This window comes from Callospermophilus lateralis, chromosome 7 (genome assembly GCF_048772815.1).
Source record: "Callospermophilus lateralis isolate mCalLat2 chromosome 7, mCalLat2.hap1, whole genome shotgun sequence".
Lineage (NCBI taxonomy): Eukaryota > Metazoa > Chordata > Mammalia > Rodentia > Sciuridae > Callospermophilus > Callospermophilus lateralis.
In genome coordinates this window covers 61666092-61684970 of record NC_135311.1, presented here as the reverse complement: position 1 = coordinate 61684970, position 18879 = coordinate 61666092, and the positions used below count along the sequence as shown (strand labels likewise).

General features: G+C 41.5%; 1 protein-coding gene across 2 annotated transcripts; it reads right to left on the bottom strand.

Annotated features, from left to right (window-relative positions):
• Positions 1 to 7598: 7598 nt before the first annotated feature.
• F3 (coagulation factor III, tissue factor) lies at positions 7599 to 18269 on the bottom strand. Of its 2 annotated transcripts, XM_076863457.1 has the most exons (6): positions 18014 to 18266; positions 16770 to 16875; positions 12812 to 13011; positions 10617 to 10795; positions 9754 to 9913; positions 7599 to 8571 (listed from the first exon to the last, which is right to left on the bottom strand). In XM_076863457.1, the coding sequence occupies exons 1-6, from the start codon at positions 18111 to 18113 to the stop codon at positions 8435 to 8437; spliced, it is 882 nt and encodes a 293-aa protein (XP_076719572.1). In that variant the 5' UTR covers positions 18114 to 18266; the 3' UTR covers positions 7599 to 8434. The 2 variants fall into 2 exon arrangements, with proteins under 2 accessions (XP_076719572.1, XP_076719573.1); XM_076863458.1 differs by lacking the exon at positions 9754 to 9913 and having other exon boundaries at positions 18014 to 18269.
• Between the last annotated feature and the right edge of the window lie 610 nt (positions 18270 to 18879).

The window sequence follows — 18879 nt, the reverse complement described above, 5'->3', positions numbered from 1 at the left end:
AAGGCAGCGGTGCTCAAAGTATTGCCTCTGGGAAATGTGTGACATTTGCAATATGATCAGGACTCTCTTTTTGGCATGGATTAACAATTGGCTGATAAAATTTAATAAATGACATCTTCTTGTTAAATCTATGCAATTTCTGTCCATTGATGGCATGTCTGTCTCTCTTCTCCATCCCACTTCCTCCACCACCTTTGTGAAGGAAATCAAGGTGTTTGGTGTATATACAAATCATCTGGAAAGTGCAGATTCAGATTCAGTAGGTCTGGGTGGGGCCCTTGATGTCCATTTCTAACTAGCTGTCAAATGGTACTGAAACAGCTGTCTCAGGCCACACTTCAAGTAGCAGCATCTGGAGTGGCTCCTCCAGCTGTGGGCTGAAGTGACCATTGCAGGTAGAGTTGCAGAAACCTGGAAAAGATTGTCTGGTTCAGTTATTCCAACCACCCCTTCACTCATGTTCCTCATTCTAAACTATTTATAGGTATGGTATTTTGGCATTAATTTATGATTCCTTTAGACTGTTTTATAATCCAGTCTATGAATTTTCTGGTTAATCCATTTTATTCTATCATCCCAAATATGGAATGCCTATAAAATTTAAATTGAGCAACAAATATACCACTTGGTAGTTTTTGAATAATGATTATATATTTAGACATGTATTCATTTGAGAAAGTAATGGGTGAATGATTAGGGCATTTGAAACATCTTTAAATTCACTGGGGAAATGGCATGAACTTTGCTGCAAAAGTTACTTCTAACTGTTCAACTGAACAAAATGTTTCATACATAACTGATATGTAATAAATGCACTCAGGAAAGTATTTTCTAGAACTACGTTGTCATTTTATTTGGAGGAACAAACTGTATTTCAAATTATCTGATTCTATTTATTGTTCCAGTGTCCTATTTATAGGACAATATCTATTTTTGCTCTTAATGATAATAAGGAATATATAAACTCTAGATTTTGATTTGCAACCTATTTTAATGCGCCTTGTGTCAATTTTGTTGAAATATTTGCAGAATTGGAAACTTGGGACTTAAATGGTTTTAAGTTGTATACTATTCTGAGGAACTGAAGATGGCGCCACAATCTTAGTGATCAAGTTCACTTCCAGCCCAGATGCTGTTAATAATGGAAGAAATATTTCCTGCCCCTTGAGGGTAATGTCTCTTCTTTGACCTGAAGTATACTTGGAAAACACAAATTACTATGCAATATGTTTCATGACTCTTTGGTTGTTGATTTTTAAGTATCAGGAATCTTTCTCATAAAGCTTTTTTTAGATCCCTATTTTAAAGGGTATTAATCTTTGTATTGCAGTTTTTCAGCTTTACAATTCTTGGATTCTTTTCCTTTTTGTATTTTTTCATATCCCCTAGTAAGAGTGACTTTTAAAAATTGTTAATTATTAAAGCTCTAATAAAATAATCACAGAATTTAGATTAAAAGAGGCTGAAGATTTTTATACCATTTTGCTTAAAGTTTCTTGAAAGAGTTCTTGCTCTTTGCAACAAGGAAAATCTTAACAGACCTGTGTGTGACAAACCTTCATAAGGAGTGTGCGTCTGTAGATGGAGGATCTTGTTTGTGATTTTTCTGCACAGAGAATTTGTCTTGGCTTTAGAAGTGATTGTGTTCTGAACTCTCCGTGGGACTGGGGATGCCAGATTTGGTCTATACCTACTTCCAGCCTCTTTGCAATAAACAGGAAAGAAGATTACCATCAAACAGGGAGGAGAGGTGGGAGGGAATGGGAGAGAAGGGGAATTGCATGGAAGATAGAAGGAGACCCGCATTGTTATACAGAAATACATATAAGAGGATGTGAGGGGAAGGGGAAAAAAAAGAGAAATGAGTTACGTAGATGGGGTAGAGAGAGGGGAGGGGAGGGGAGAGGAGGAGGGATAGGAAGGGGATAGGAAGGGCAGCAGAATACAACAGACACTAGTATGGCAGTATGTATAAACATGGCTGTATAATCAATGTGATCCTGCAATCTGTACACATGGGAATAATAAGAATTCATATCCCATTTGAATCAAATGTATGATATATAATATGTCAAGATCAATGTAATATTTTGAGCAACTAATAAATTTCTGATGTTTAAAAAAAAAACAGGAAAGAGATATGGTAGTGAAGTCCAGTTTCCTCTCGTTCTGGACAATCTGAAAAGGCAGGACTAAGTACGTAGACAAGAGATTTAAAAGAGACATGGCAACAAGTAGCAATAAGGGTCCCCTGCCCCAGTTCACCATCCCTAGACACAAGGATTTCCTTACTACAAGGGAAAGTTGGTGGGGAACCGGAGTGAGGTAGAGGGCAAGAACAGCAGTAGTGGGGTTGTGGACATTGACACAACTCCAACGAAAAGGGATTTTTACTGGTGAAATCATCAAATTGCTGGGGATGGTTTCTACTGTCTGGTAGAAAGGGAGACTAAATTAAAAATTAAGTGTTAGAAAATGAAGCATGTTATGGTTACTGTGTACATGGACTGTGTACCCATTTGCACTATTATGGCATCCTTGTGTGTGGGAAGTCATAAAAACCCATAGCTCTGGATCAGGGAGTAAGCAGCTCAATAGTGAAGGGCTGGGTGGTTGCCTGGGAGGGCAGGTCCCCTGGTAGGGCAGGGCTGAGCAGGAAGCTCTTGGTACATGGACCAGCTTGTGCTGAGCAGCCCTTTGATCTTCACACAACAAGGGAAGCCACCAAGAAATCGGGTGCTCTATTCTAAAAACTGGGGAGACCTTAGAAGGATCAGAATGGATTCCCATCCACCTCTTTCTTGAGGCCTCTATAGACCCCCATGGAAGAATGTCGTTATTTCCTTGGACTCCAAAAGAGAGAATGCTGGCAAAGGAGAGCTGGGGGAAAGCCTATGGAAGATTGTATCTAGCGGGAGATGTGGAGTCACTATTGGTCAGCAGGGGTGAGGGAGAAAAACCAGTCACAGTAAGGGATAGGAGGGCAGGGTAGAACCTGCAGACACCTCTGCATTTGTCTCTTACTTCTTCTAACCATGCTAACCTTGTAATGGCTCCTGCATCACTTCTGTCTGAATTCTGTGCAGAGATCCCTTTTGGGATCTAATCTAGAATATGACTAAGAAGAGGATTCTGGAAAACATGGTTCCAGATTAGCCAGATTGCCACATAATAACCTTCCCTCCACTATCATAGAACCAACCCTCTTGGAAAGTTGAGAGCAGTACCCTTAAAGACAGAATTTATATTTTAAAAGGATTACTCTGGTTGGTATGAGAAAAATGGACTGTAGGAACAAACTGTATCAACAGGGAGGCCAGCTAGGAGGCTACTGCTTTATCTAGTAGGAGAGAAAAGTGACTTGAAGCAGAGAGAGCAGAGGAGGAGTTGACTGTTGGAATTGGGACATACTTTAAAAATGGAGCTAGCATCTTGACTGATGGATTAAAAGCAGCAGTGTCAGGGATGGCACCAAAAAAACTTGGCCTGAGCTGTGGGTGCAGCTGTTGGTGAAATAGGAAAGATAGGGGCTGGGGTTGTGGCTCAGCGGTGGAGCACTTGCCTAGCACGTACGAGGTGCTGGGTTCTATCCTCAGGACCACATAAAAATAAATAAATAAAATAAAGGTATTGTGTCCAACTACAACTAAAAAAAGCTTTTAAAAAATGGGAGGGGCTGGGTTGTGGCTCAGCGATAGAGCGCTCATCTAGCACGTGCAAGGCCCTGGGTTCAATCCTCAGCACCACGTAAATAAAATAAAGATATTGTGTCCAACTACAACTAAAAAAAATAAAAAAATATTTTTTTAAAAAATGGGAAAGATAGGGAGATAAAAGGTTTTGGGGTCAGGAGAAATTAAAAATTTCTCTTTGGAAATACTGAGATGACAATGCCTGTTAGATACCAAGTAAAGATGTTGTGGATGAAGTGCTATCTACAGTGCAATTCTGGAGTTTGGGAAGGAAGCTGGAGGTGGGGTGCATTTGGGAGCCAATAGTATATAAATGTTACGGGTGTGTAGTGTGAGAGAGCTGGATAATAGAACATGGGCTTGGCTGTGTTGCCCAGAGAGGGATCATTGATGAAGAGTGGGTTCAAGTGCTAAGAGAATCCACCATTTAGAAGTTGGAAAGCAGAGGATGGTGTCCAAGAAGACATAGGAAATAAGAAGATCTAGGTTAGAGCTTTTACAGAGTAAGGAAGACTGCTTTTATTTATTTATTTATTTATTTATTTATTACATAACAATAGTAGAATGTATTACACTCATTACCCATTTACAGCACAATTTTTCATAAATCTGTATATAAAGTATGTTCACGGCAAATATGCCATTATGCATGCACTCTCTTTTTTGCATTACAATTCTTAATACACATATATACCACAGTTTATCATTATCTCTGATTGTATATAAGATATATTGACATCAAATTCAAATCTTCATACATGTATTTTTTTTTAAAAGAGAGAGGGAGAGAGAGAGAGAGAGAGAGAAGTTTAATATTTATTTTTTAGTTCTCAGCGGACCCAACATCTTTGTTTGTATGTGGTGCTGAGGATCAAACCCGGGCCGCACGCATGCCAGGCGAGCGAGCTACCACTTGAGCCACATCCCCAGCCCTTCATACATGTATTTTATATAAAGATGGGAGGAAGATTATTTCTAGATAAGGAAGACTGCTTCTTTAAGATAGGAAATAATACAGTATGTCTGTATTCTGACACACTGATCAGATAATAAGGGAGAAACTTAGAATGCTGGAAGGGGAATGCTTTTGGAGTAAAGTCATTAAGTAGTTGAGAAGGCATGAAAATGGCATGTTATTTTCCATTGTAAATTTACATTCCAGGGACCTTCTTCCTTTGTGTTTATACAGCATGGTCAGTGCTTATACAGCATCAATTAGGGTATTTTGACCACTAGTAACAGAACACCTGACCCAAGCTTGCTTAAACAACTCATCAGATTTGTGCAGTGAAAAGTCCATGGGTAGGGGCTGTGGGAAGGGCTTTGTATAGCAGTTTGGTGAAGTCACCAAAGATTTAGCTTGTTATCGTCACTCTGTGAGACTCTCCAACACGTCAGCTCCTTTAAAAGCTGGTCCCAAAATGACTGCTTAAGCTCTGGGGGCCCCATGTTTCTTCCCAGTGTTTATCAAAAAGGAGAGTGTCCCTCCATTCCCAGAAAGGCTCTGAGTCTCACTCTTCTTAGATATAGTCAGGTCGTGTGCATAATTTCTACAGCCACAGAGAGGAAATGTGCTGATTGACAAAGCCAGAATCACCCAGATCCCAGGTGGAAAAGCAAGGGCTATGGGAAAGAACTATTATCCACGAAAAGCTGAATAAATGAATGAAATTCACTTTGTAACTGTAATGCACCTTCTTGGGAAATGCTTGGAAGAAAGGAATGTTAAATAGACATTTCCTAGAACAGGTAAGGAGGGCATTTGGGAATGAGTTTATCATTTGATGGATACAGATAATTGTTTATTTAATCGACAGTTATTAGGTTACAGGCTATCAACCATAACTAAGCTAAAATATGGATTTCATGAATATTGGTTTCTCATATAAAAGCCAAATTTAGTCAGTAATCTAAGATGGAAAACTATCTCTTCAAAGCATGAATATTTACTAACAATTAGGTTTATGAGGCATGTTACAGGCCAGGTAATGAAGTATACTTTGGCTCACCAGAGGGCAGTAGTTTCTGGATACAAGTATGGTTTTCTGCTCCAGTCCAAATTAATTGCACTGTTGGTTTTAGCAGCAGCTAAAAGGAGAGGTGTGGCAGCCGGAGGAGTGGTTAATGTTTGCAGTGTGGAAGCTCTCTGAGCCTCGTGGTTCAGCCTCATTCAGGTTTATAATGAATTCCTTCCCTGTGAACAGCCAGATACTCACCTCATTAGTACCCAGACCTGCTTTCAGCCTGCTAAAACTTTCTACAGTGGGATAATTCAAATTCCTTAGATTATGAAGCCTGGGAATTGCATAATGCCAAAATTATTCCTGGCAGGGAAGTGCCTGGTTAGTTAGACACCCACTCCTGTAGCTTGCTGTACTATTGTGGGGTATGCCGAGTTCTTTGTCCTGACCCATGTGAGCAGGAACTCAAGATAATGGTGCATGTACCCTCCTCTGAGGACATGAACCCATACCTGGGTCCTCTCTCTTGTTCACTCTGCTTCAGAGTGCAACAAAATGCTGCACCATTCAGCATAGGCAGCGACTGATAATGGTAAGCAAACCAAACTAACTAAATAAAAGTTCTGCTGGTCTGTTTCCCTTAATTTCTCCCCCACAAAATGTCTTTTTCCCCTCCTTTCAGGCTACCATTTTTATGAGGACATCAGTTTCATTTTGCTTATTTTTCCTTTGGATATGATATTATATCCAACATTTCATACTTAGTTCTATTGACAGGCTTAGAGTTCTTTGGTGCAAAGGAACAAAATGGATTTAAAATTTACTGACAGCTGGATAGCAAACTGAGTCTTCACATATTTTAATACTTTCTTTGTGTCTTTGTGAGACCACTTCCAGGTGGGTGTGCCATCTGGATATTTTTCCTAAATGACAGCAGCCAGCTTTCTGCAGCAGGAAGCGAAAGCAGTTTTGTGACTCAGGTAGGTGCCAAGAACATTATTTTCATCTCATTAGAATCTTATTTCTATAACGTGAGTCTGCTGCATGTGAATGGAGCACACTGTTTCACATTCTAGAGAGAAAGCCAGCTCGCTCAGCTGTGCATGTGCAGCCTTCCTAAAGGAGCAGTACACAGGCAGACATTCTGCCTGCCAAGAGCGCTCAATCTAGAGAACTCATTCCACTTCTCTCCTTATGTTTTAGTTTCCTTTTACCTAATTTTCTTCTTTTTTTTTTAATAGTTTTTTTTTTTTTTTTTTTTTTTTTTTTTTGGTTCCAGGGATTAAACTCGGGGGCACTCAACCACTGAGCCACATCCCCAACCCTATTTTGTATTTTATTTTGAAACAGGGTCTCACTGAGTTGTTTAATGACTTGTCATTGCTGAGGCTGGCTTTGAACTTGCCATCCTTCAAGCCAGTTCAGGATCACAGGTGTGTGCCACTGTGCCCGGCTTACCTATTTTTCTTTTAACACAATGATCCAAATAATTTTTTCTCCTCTTTAATCTTCATCCACAACTCCAACTAATGCCCATGGGAAGGAATCTCTCTAAAGTCTGCTCTAGGCCACATCATTTTCTTCTTTCCTTTTAGAGCTATATCCTATCCATTGTCACAAGCTTGTGGTGCCTCTCAGGAGGCAGAGCGTGGGCATATGAACAGAAGTGACACAGCCAGTGCAGAGTATAAGTTTTAAGAGGTGACTGAAATCTTGAAGATGGGGCTGCCTGTCTCTACCAGTTTTTTTGTTTTTACCTCTGCCCTGATCCAAATAGACTTTTCCTTTGTTTTGGGTCCTGCAATATAGTACAAGTGAAAAATAAAGGTATGTTGTTAAAAGCCACTGAGATTTTTTTAGGGTAATCTTCTTATTGTAGCAGAGCTGACTAATGCAAATACCACATTGTAAATAATAAATGGAAGATATAATAAACACAATAGTCTCAATTTCCAATCACTTTTATTTCTATAAAAGTACATTAAATAAATTAACTCAATATATACAAATAGAACCTATATAAATAGAAAATCCCCATATACAAAACCTTTTTTTAAAAAAGTTATAAATATATACAGTGTTAACCACAGAAGTTTTAAGTACCTTAAATCATAAACTCTATGTAGTTTCTTTGTATAGTAGTCTTATAAAAATATAGTTAGCTGTCAAATGTCTAATTGACACCACGTAGTTAGTTAAAGTGCTAAACTGTAATGCATATTAGGAAAGTGTCCAACACAGAAGTCTCCTGCATTTAACATATTAAAATAAGTTTGCCAATTGCTTTCAACTTCCCAAAGTACTCCAACCGAAGAAAACAAAAAAGAAAAAGAAAAGGAACCTAAACACCATATTACAAAAGGACAGATGTATGTTAGAAAAGCCCACCCAATTTCCATCTTACTTTCCTATAGCATTTATAGTCAGCCTCTCAAAAAGCTCTCTACAAATTCACCAGGGATATTTTAAGGCATCTGTTCATTTGTTTCTGCTTGGATGACCCAGTTTCTTCTTTAGTGTAGAATATACAATCTAAAGCATAATATGTGCAAAAGGTGCCATAGTGTTAAAATAAAAACGACTTGGAATTGGTTGTACCGTTCATTACATTCCAAAGTGACTAATGTTGATGTCAAAACCAGAATGCTAAGGTTTTGGGATCCAGCGGCCTTTGTGCTCCAAAGGACTCATTTGTGCTTCTGAATCTTCTATTGTCTTAAACGTTCTTGGTCACAGTACAGTGTAGCAGGTACCTCAGTCAGCAGTTCCAATGAGCCTTCTTTATGCAACATTTAGTGGTGAGTGCTCCTTCCCATTCTGCCCTCCTCTGGCCTTTCTGCACTTATACAGTGATAGAGACAGGATGATGATGATGATGATGACCACGAACACCACTGCTCCCACGATGAAGAACATTTCTGAAAAATAAAAAGAACCACATCAGTTTGGAGAGCTTGAATCCATTTACCAGTGGGCAGAACTGAGAGCATGACCCTAAGTTACACCAATCCTTTTTTTTTTTTTTTTTTTTTTTTGCACCTCACTAAGATTACCAAATAATTTGTTGTCAAATCTGCATATTTTTGAGGTTAAAAGTGTTAAATGGACCACTTAATAATGTTCACAGTCTAGAAAAGATACACATAGTTGGAAGTAAGAACAGCTGTTGGAAACAAGTAGCTAAAAATGAAGCTGAGTTTGGTGGCAGTGATTCCTGTAAATGATTCAGTCTCACAGAAGAGGGAGACTGAAGTGCTACCACGCTACAGGTGAAGAGGAAGGGCAACTGGGTGATGTAGGTGACCTTTGAAACACCTACATGCACATTTCAGCAGACAGAGAGACAGGGGAAGCAGAGATGTGGCTGTGCACAAAGGCAGAGGTGAGGTAGGATGAGCAGGCTGTGGGTAGGATGGCCCAGAGGGATTTGGTATCAAAGGGAAGGTGCCTTCTCTTGTCAACAGCAAAAACAGGAAAGAAAACTTCACTCAAAAGTGGTTTTTACAATTTAAAACCTTATATTGCCAAGGAACTAGGTCACCATTAGTGTCCTCTGACATTTGGGTCCCTGAAAATACTAAGAGCATTTCCCCTGGGCAGCCTAGAGAGAGACTCATAGGCTTTCCTCCTCAGGCACCTGTCATATCTCCCAGAGCCACATGTCTGGGCCCCAGCTGTGTGTGCACATGCACACAGACATAGTGTGGTCCCTACTATGTGGCCCAACCTGGTACCCAGAAAGTCTACCAGATGTTGCTATAGTTGGTCCAGAAACCATTCCCCTAGGATCTAAAAGTCAGCAGGGAAAAAAAAGAAAAAAGAGCCCAAAGAAATCTGTGACTTGATGCTAAATCCTAAACAAAATCTATGTACCTAGTGCTCCACAGAGTTTGGCATGTGGTACGTGCTCAGGAAAATACTTGCTAATACAAGGGAACAACACAGAATCATTTCTAAATGTCCCAAAGCCTGAGAGAACCTAAAACAAACCCTCAAATTGCCAAGGTAGTTTCTCTCTGAATGTTCAACAAGAAGTCCATCCTGACCCCGAGGTGGGGGCGTCCAAGCCTCCTGGACAAATGGCAGGCAGGGCCACTCACCTTTGAAGACACTTTTCTCTTGGCTCGTACACTCGATGAGGCTTTCTGGACTCTTCTGGTTAGTAGTTCGATATGGGATCACAGCTTGAACACTGAAACAGTAGTCTGTTCCTTTATCCACATCAATCAAAAACTCATTAGTGTCTGTTTTGGCTGTTTTCTGTGAAAAGATGAAAGGGCTCTTAATTCCTCCAGGCTCAGAATGAATTCTTTCCCTTTTATTAAGTCACTGTGGAAGTAAAAACCTGGGCTCTAAGCAAAGCCCATGTGGACAGAGCTGACATAGGAAGGATTAGAAGTGACTTGGCTAACCAGTAATCCCTGATAACTACTAAGGATGACTTTTCCAAGACTAAGAAGATCCAATTTAGGCATCCAATCCAATGTAGCCCCTTTGAAAACTATCTTCAGGAAAAGAAAGAAGGAAGGTTTAATTATTGAATAGAAAGTAAATTAGGGGGCTGGGGATGTAGCTCAGGGGTAGTCCTTGCCTAGCATGTGTGAGGCCCTGGGTTTGATCTCTGGTCCAGTTTAAAATAAAAAAAAAGTAAAGTAAATTTTGTTTCTGGGATCCTCAGTAGAGGAAGAAATGTGACATGTAAGAGCTGATAGGACCCTTAGAGAGGATCTGGTCCAATCCCTTGGCTGAGGATCCTGGGTTTCCAAGGTGGCTCTGCCTAAAGTGACATTTAGCTCAGAATCACAGGTAGAACCAAGACCTGTTTTCCCTTCCCCTTCTACTTTACCCACTATCCTTTCAACCACTCCTGTTCTGCTGTGTTTGAATTGGGGAAGAAGTGGGCTATAAAAATCAAGGATCCACAATTTAAAACAAGACATAAAAGCAAATGAAAAATTCTCACCTTTCCTGTGCTTCCAGCTTTCCAATAAGAAAGTATATAACTTAAGTCCCTGCCAAAGACATCCCGGAGGCTTAGGAATGTGTTATTCCTTCTGACTAATGTCCGTGCATCTTGTACTGTAACATTCAGTTTTGTCCCAACTTGTTCAAAACTCTGAATTGTTGGCTGTCCAAGTTTTGCTGAAATGTAAAAAATGATCTTGGTTGAGACCAAAAAAGTCTATACAAAGTAAACCTCACTAGCTGTCACAGTTAACAGCTCTATTGTCTCGTATAAAACACTCAAGAATCAACTCCGCAGGCATCAGTTGTCACGGTGGCCCCAGAGCTGAATGCTAAGACATTCCCTGGCAGTGCTGCCCCGTGGGAATACAAAGGGCGCTTCAGAGGAATTTTTAAATTTCCTTATAGTCAGTCACATTAGTAAAAGTAAAATAAAACAGGTGAAGTTAATTTTAGTAACAGACGTTAGCACACTATACCTCCACTATTATAATTTTAAGATGTAGTTGACACAAAAACTTGTGAAATATTTTACATTTTAAAAAATTCAGTGTGTGTTTTATACTTCCGGCATTAGCCATATTTCAAGTGGTCATGGCTACCATACTGAAGAGTGTGAAGTTGTGAAAGTTCCCATAGTTTATGCACAAAAAGTTGGGGGGGGGGGACTGTGGGAAGGCCTCTGAAATGTCCTTGGTATGTCAAGAAATCTGTTTTAGCCTCTAGGTCCTTGTAATGGCTCATTTTTCTCATGTGCTTATTTGTGCATGCAAAAAATATTTTCTGGTGTTTTTTTTTTGGAATGGGGATCCAACCCAAGGAAACTTAACCACTGAGCCACACCTCCAGCCCGCTTTGTTTATATTTTATTTAGAGACAGGATCTTGCTAAGTTGGTTAGGGCCTTGCTAAGTTGCTGAGGCTGGTTTTGAACTCCCAATCCTTCTATCTCAGTCTCCTGAGCTTCTGGGATTACAGGCACGTGCCATCACACCTGGCTAATATTTTCTATCTTGTACTCACAAAGACTTGAATTGGATTACCAAGACTCAACAACTATAGGAGGAAATTATGAAAATGTCATCAACTGAGGGATAGTGAGTACCAATGATCCTGTAGTTATGGGAGGGAGCTTGGCTTTATCTATGCTTTAGCCCGGTGCCACAGAGATGCACAGCTATGGCACTGAGTTTGGAGACAGAGTCTTGCCAATAGGGGCCCTGGAAGGTAGCCACATTCATCTGGGGTAATGAGACTGGCAAAGTGGATACAGAAGGAAAAGATTGGTTGATTGTCTCTCTAACCCTTCTTCTCACCATCCCTACCTGGATCACCCTTCACCATCACAGGGTAGCCAGAGGGGTATATATGAAAACACCAATAATATACACTTTCATTCTAACCAGCAGGCTTTAAAAGAAAAGCTGATTTCACTCTTCTTAATATGGTACACATGTTTATTTAAAATGCCTAGCTCAGAACCATAGTTGTGATAAAAAATATTTGATTCTGTACTTGGCAGGAATTCTCTACATTCCCTCCTTAGATCCCAGGGCTGGCTTAGTAGAGGAAGACAGACAGGAAAGCATCCCACATTTTCAAAACCAGCATGAGGGAGGCAGGGTAAGAGCCACCTCTAGTAAGTGCAAGATCAATGACACAGGCAAAGAGCTGGCACATCATGGGACTCAAGTTCAAATGACTGAAATAGGTCAGCACAGGCTCAAAGGGAAACTGTGGTTTCTTCGTGAATTAGTGACCATTTAGGGAATTTCCTAAACTGGGATTTCTGGTTTGATGATAGGACAGATGGGGTGTGATATGTATGGTGGGGAAAGCTGAAAGTCACCCACGACCACATAGGTTCAGCTGGTTGCTTGTAGGGACTGGGGGCAGACCAGTGGAGAAAGTTACTTGATGATACTGTTATCAATTCCAAAATTCACATTCTGTGAACCTCCTGCCACATCTGGAGTAAGTGAGGAGGGCTGGGGCACCTGCCAGTTTCTGAGAAAAAAAAAGGTGTGGTTATGGATATATATTTTATCTAGTGGCCCCTAGGGGTCAATTTAAGGAGTTTGTGCAATCACTGATATATCTTGCTGGACTTGTATTAGTATCTTAGGTCAAGTGGGAAGGATATCTAGACAGTCAAAACAACAAGAATAAAGGTATTACAAACTGAGCTACTTACTTTCCAGGTAAGGTATAAACTTTGGGGCATTTTGAAGGACAGGGTCCCTGGAAGAACCAGTGGTATCTAAGTCCCGTGGTAGGAGGGAAAGGACCCTTGCAGAATATGTCTGCTGCACATCCTGCACAATCTCATCAGTGAGGTCACATTCTGTGTCTGTCGTGTAGAAGCATTTGCCCTTCCAATCCCCTGTTCCAGCACTAGAGGAAGGAAGGAAGAAAAAGAAATGGAATGTAACAAGCTGCATACAACAAGACAGCTGGCTTTCGCTGTGGCGTTCTGTGCTAATGACAAGTGCATCCATAACCAGTCCCTCAGAGGCTTGTGAGTGCCTGTAGCACCCCGAGTGGCTGACTTTACAGAGAAGGCAACTGAGAGAGGGAGACTGGGTGACTTGCTCAGAATCACACCTGCACTTGGAACCACTCAGCTATTTGACTCCTGAGTCTGTGTTCTGAACCATGTTGTTAAATATCTCTTAAAATGGACATGTTCTGTTGTAGTTACTTGGGAGAAAGTTTTGGAGGTTATCCACTCAACTTTTCATTATAGTCTACTTTCTATATATTACATTCTGTTATTACATCATATTCTACATTCTATGTAGAACATCATCTGTATGGTAATAATTCACCTATTAATATATTCTGTATCATTCTATTATCATCATTATTTGTGTGGTTGATAATCGTTTATTGGGACAGGATTGTAGCTCAGTGGTAGAAGGCTTGACTACCGTGCGTGAGGCACTGGGTTAGATCCCCCGCACTGTGTCCCATCTACCAAAAAAAAAAAAAAAAAAAAAATACATATATATATATATATATATATATATAATCATTTATTGACTCTGCTGTATGCCTGATACTATACTAGGCATTTTACACGTTACTTCATTTGATCTACTCCTTCCAAGAAAGTACTGGATTTTTTTTTTTTTTTTAACATATGGGAACATGGAAGATTAGAGACACTAATTTTCCAAGGTCACATGGCTAAAGAGTGAAAGAGCTGGGTCTGTTGGTCTCATTATACTACATGCTAGATGTAAATACAAAATGTGAACACATCTCATCAAAAATTATAGGATAACAATACAGTTAGTATCTACCTAGTAAAGTTTTAAGACTATGAGGCTAAAAGATCTTTCTTTTGTAAGATACCATTGAAGAAGAAATGATTTAAAGAACTTTACTAAAAATGAAATTCTCCTAAAGGACCCAAACAATCACAGGTTAACAATCACTGCATCCTGATCCACACATTCCCATCCCAGGTGAAGTGACAGAAGTCACTGCTCTGCCCTTCATCTTGCTAGAGTCTGACCCATTATTTGAGGACAAGCTCCTAAGCCCCTTCCTCCAAGAATCTCCAAATTGAACACTGTGCTCAGCTTCAATCTCTCCCTTCCTTGTCCCCCGGCACCATACTGCCACTCATGCACTTAATATGGCACCCACCGTTTCTTTGTACTTGGCTCTTGTGTTCCTTCTCAAGCTGAAGGGTTTGGGGACTTTTCTGTGAATAGCATGGTCTACCTTTACAGGTTGAATTAATAAATCATTAGGGGGCATATGGATTCAACTGTCTAAATCCATGCATAAGAGCCATAAATGTGTATTCTTTAAAACTTGGAATTAAATGACCAATCTAAAAGAATTCGGGTGAGCACATTTTTTTATCTTAAAATTCACAAACTAAGGTTGATATAGGAATGTTTTTTTATTTTAAAAAATTTTCTGTGATAAACATAGGCTATTTGTTTTAGAATGACCCAAATGAATTTTTATCCTCTTTGGAAGAGTGCATGGGAATGTGGTGATTCCTCTCTAAGGCAAACAAGCCATTCAGCTAGCTGAACTCTGCATCAACATACTGTCTGAGAGACGCAGTGTTTAGTTGCTCCCAACTCATAAGCAGGGACCATATGCTCTTTGGCAAAATTTAGCACAAAGGCCTATATCACAGTAAGTAGTGAAATCCTGTCACTGTGTAATGAAGGGGCAATTCTCTAGAAGGGGCCTCTAAATACCATAAACAGCATTAGCACCTTAAGAGCCTTTGAGGTTCCTCTAGGTATTGCACAATTCCCAGATTTGGAAATAACCAAAGCCCCTCCTGAATTAATACAAATTCCAACAGAATACAGGCCATCACTGAGTTGCAAGTTGTTTTCAGGAAGTTCTTAAACTCAGTTTTAGTATTCAGAACATCCCCATGAAATCAGTCTTCGATAGAGCCAGACTTCAGGGTGAGGGCAGTGGCATGGAAGGGTGGCTAAAGATAAGATGTTTCCTAAAGGGAGGAAAATGGGAGGGAAGGGAAGCCCACCAAGGAGATATGCTGGGCCAGGCCACACTTAAGACTGGAAGAGCCCCCAGTCCAGGAAACTGGAACTCCAGGCCCGAGTGGGCACACTCCCACCCACCAGCACGGGCATCATAGATCCTTCACCTTCCAGAGTAACAGTATCCTGATCTAGACAATAACTGCTGTGATCTTCTCAGCCTAGGAATCCAGTTTGCTCGTGGGGAGGTGAAAGAAGCACTCAGATCTCAGGCTGTGGCTGATGGAAATGCTCCGAGGCCCTCCAGCATGGGGGAGATAGACCATGAGGAGATAGACCTGCTGGCAGGGCCAACTTCCCCATACCTGAGGTCTGATGTAGGCAAGTCAGGAGTCATGCTCATTTAAATAATGGCAGCTTTTAAAAATCCAAGAACTTAAGAGTTGACTAAGGCTAATGTTTCAAATTCAAGTAAATCATAAATATGTTTTCACATGTTGCTCAAATATAAGATAGAATATATTTAGCATTCTTCCCAAAATCTAATTTTTGTCATCCAGAAGAAAAGAGTTTACTAAGGTCTACTTAAGGTCTGTATCAAAGAAAGTAGAAGCTGATTTGACAAGTTTAACTATAAACTTGGGTTATGAAATTGCTCGCTCTCTCTATGTATGGAGCACATAGATACATGCATTCATGCATGAATGCAAATTATCTTCCCTAATGATATGGCAATAGTTGTCATAGAGTTCATTTTGAAAAACAAAATGTCCACCTAAAAGACCCACCCTGTTCCTAGGAGCTGCATCTTAATGCTATAAAAGTCTGACAAAAGTCGACAAAATAACAAAACTGTAAAACACTTTTAATTTTTGCCAGTGATACATTTTGTTTCTTTATACAAATAGTGTTAAAAATAATTTCCATAGCAGCTGTCCTCTATTTCTTAAAATCTCTACCAAGACTCCCAGGACATTTTAGCAAAAGCTTGCCCAGGAAATGGTGAAAACCATCAAGGAAAACATGTGGCACACCCTAGACATTTAAATCAAATATGCTTAGACTGGCTCCTGGGGAGAGCTGTCAATTAGAGATGAGGCTTGAATGAGCCAAGGAGCCCCAGACAGCTGAAGGTGTAGACAATGAAGTCCTTTAGCAGTATTTCTGTACGGCTCAGTGAGTCAGGAATTTGGCTTCCTCTGAGATCATGTATGCAACCAAATTTCGATTCAGAGTCCAAAGATTAATGAATCAACCACTGCTTAAGGGCAATGTATACATTGGAATTGGAATTCCTCCCCACCTTTTCCCTAACAAGTTGGATGCAGCTTAGTCTAGACAGCAAAGCAAAAAGACATCTATGTTTAGATGAGATTAGTTATCACTGATATTAAAGCACAGGATCAGCACCTGCTCAGGATGGTTCACCTCTCTACAGCTTATACTCTGCTTATGAATTTTCTCATCATTTCCAAAAACAATGAAAACATTATGTAAGTTTAAGGTCCAGAAATGTTGAGGCTTGATAGAGCATGACACTGGCCAGCAAATTATCATGTATGCCCTCTTTTTTGTCATCGCTAAATAACCTCATCCAGTCTAAAGTCAGCATTTATATTCAGAGCAGAAACATCAAAAATCTTAATTCTCTCTCTTTTGGACCTAACTTACCTTATCTGAACAGTGTAGACATAATTGACGGGTTTGGGTTCCCACTCCAAAATTGTCTTGAAATTAGTTGATTTCCAAGTTAAATTATATGCTCTAACTGGAGTGCCTTCAAACAACAGAGAAAGAGCTATTATTACATGTACCTCTCAGTCCGTAACTTTGTGCTAACAGTATAAAACATCTTCTCAGCCTCCCATCACTATAAACTTTACATTTTTGTTTTCAACTGCAAAAGTTTTGCTATTGAATTATTAAGAGGGGAGAAAAAACACTTTTCAAATTTTCTCTAGACCCACAATTTCCTCTTGGCAAGATCCACCTTTCTATGGAAACAGGCAAGGATCTTGAAATCCTCATTTGGAATTATTCAGAAAGCCCTGTCATGACTTGACCTGGAAGCAAAGCCCAGGAGCCACGGAGAAATGCACAACTCAGGGTCAATTCACCACAGAAGGATAGCCAGGAAGAATTTTCAGTGAGTTAGGAAAAAGGTAGATCCCACATGTGTAAGAGTTAGGAATGCATACAAATGAAAAAAGTCAAACTTGACCTTTTCCATTTTATCCAAAACGTCTCTATCCTGAAACTTTCACTGAGATCAAGATGGACATGGTGGCCGGTCTGTTGGATGTATTCTATTAGGATGCTTTATTAAGGTCTTCTCTGCTGACACTCTAAAGGAGGAAATCTCTGCCCAGCCCCAACAGGCATGGGATAGGCACACTGTCATGCCTAATCCAATCCTAGCGACACTGTACAGCAGGATTGCTTCTATCCAATTTTAAAACAAAGACCACATAAGAAAGACCAGGGGTGCTCTTTATTAAGGGAAGATGAACACACATTGAAAGATAATATTTAAATCATTCTTTGCATGTCAACCTGTGCGGATACGGACCACGTCTCAACACAGTCAAGGTCGCAACTCATTAGGAAGCTTTTTACTCAAAATTAAAGCGGGATCCCAAAATCTGCTTATACAAATAATGGACACACCAAGCTAAGCATCTCTAATGTAAGGCGAAACGGGTCTGGGACACTTAAAATCATTTCGCAACTCTCGCCCGCGCGCCTCGCGGCACGGGTTCATTCAAACCCGGAGAGGTGAGCCCTGCGGAGCTCCGCGGGAGCCGGGTGGGAGGCACCCTGCGGCGCTGCGGGAACCCAGGCAGCGCGCTCCCAGGACTGACCCTTCCCTCCTGCGGGCGGCGCGCCTCCCGCTTCCTTGACCGGATGCCACTCACCTGTAGCACCCGCCACCTGGGCAAGGACCCAGCCAAGCAGAAGCGTCCGTGTGAACAATGTCTCTAGGCGCGGGAGCCTGAGCCAGGCAGGGCTCGCCATGTCCACCAGCGGGCTGCGAGATCGGGAGGACTCCAAGGCGCCTCGGAGGCTGGAGAGGCTGGGCTGCAGGCGCTGTGGGGTGAACAGAAGGAGCAAAGGGGGTACGGGGAACACTGAGTCTGCCCCAGCTCGTGAGGGGTGCTCTATAAAGAGGCGCGCGGCCCGGGCTCCCCGCCCCCGCCGCTCTTTCCCGACTCCCCGCCCCGCGCCCAGGTCACTGGCCGCCGCGGTGGGCGGCCCCTGGCGAATCCACACCCCTGCCCCGCCTTCTCCCCCGTAGGAAACTCCGGGACCCTGCAAGGAATGACTCACCCGTGATTCAATTGCGCCGCCGAGCGCCAAAATGCCTTTTGGCGGAGGCGGGTCCAGGTGCTGAGAGAACCCGGGCATCCCCCGTCTCCCCGTCTTCTGTCCGGGTGGCCCGCAGGTCTATGGGGGTGGGGGAAAGGCGCGTTGGAAAAGAGTTCTCGAGTTAGAGGGAAGGGATCCTTGCCTTCCATTTGGCGATCGTGTCGTCGGTGCTGGTGGGAGCGGAAGCGTTTGCAACATTTCGTAGAAAGCAAGGGTTCAGGACTCGGCTAGGGTAGAGAGGACATTCCCCGCGACCTTGCGCCTGCGGGACTGAGGCTTTGCTTGTGCGGCAAAGTAACTGCGCGGTGGGACTCGTCATGAGCAAGTCCGGTTCCCAGCGACGATCTCCTCGTTTTCCTGAGGAGCAAGGACCTCTGGCCTGCCTGCCAAACAGGGCTTTTAGGATCGCATTATA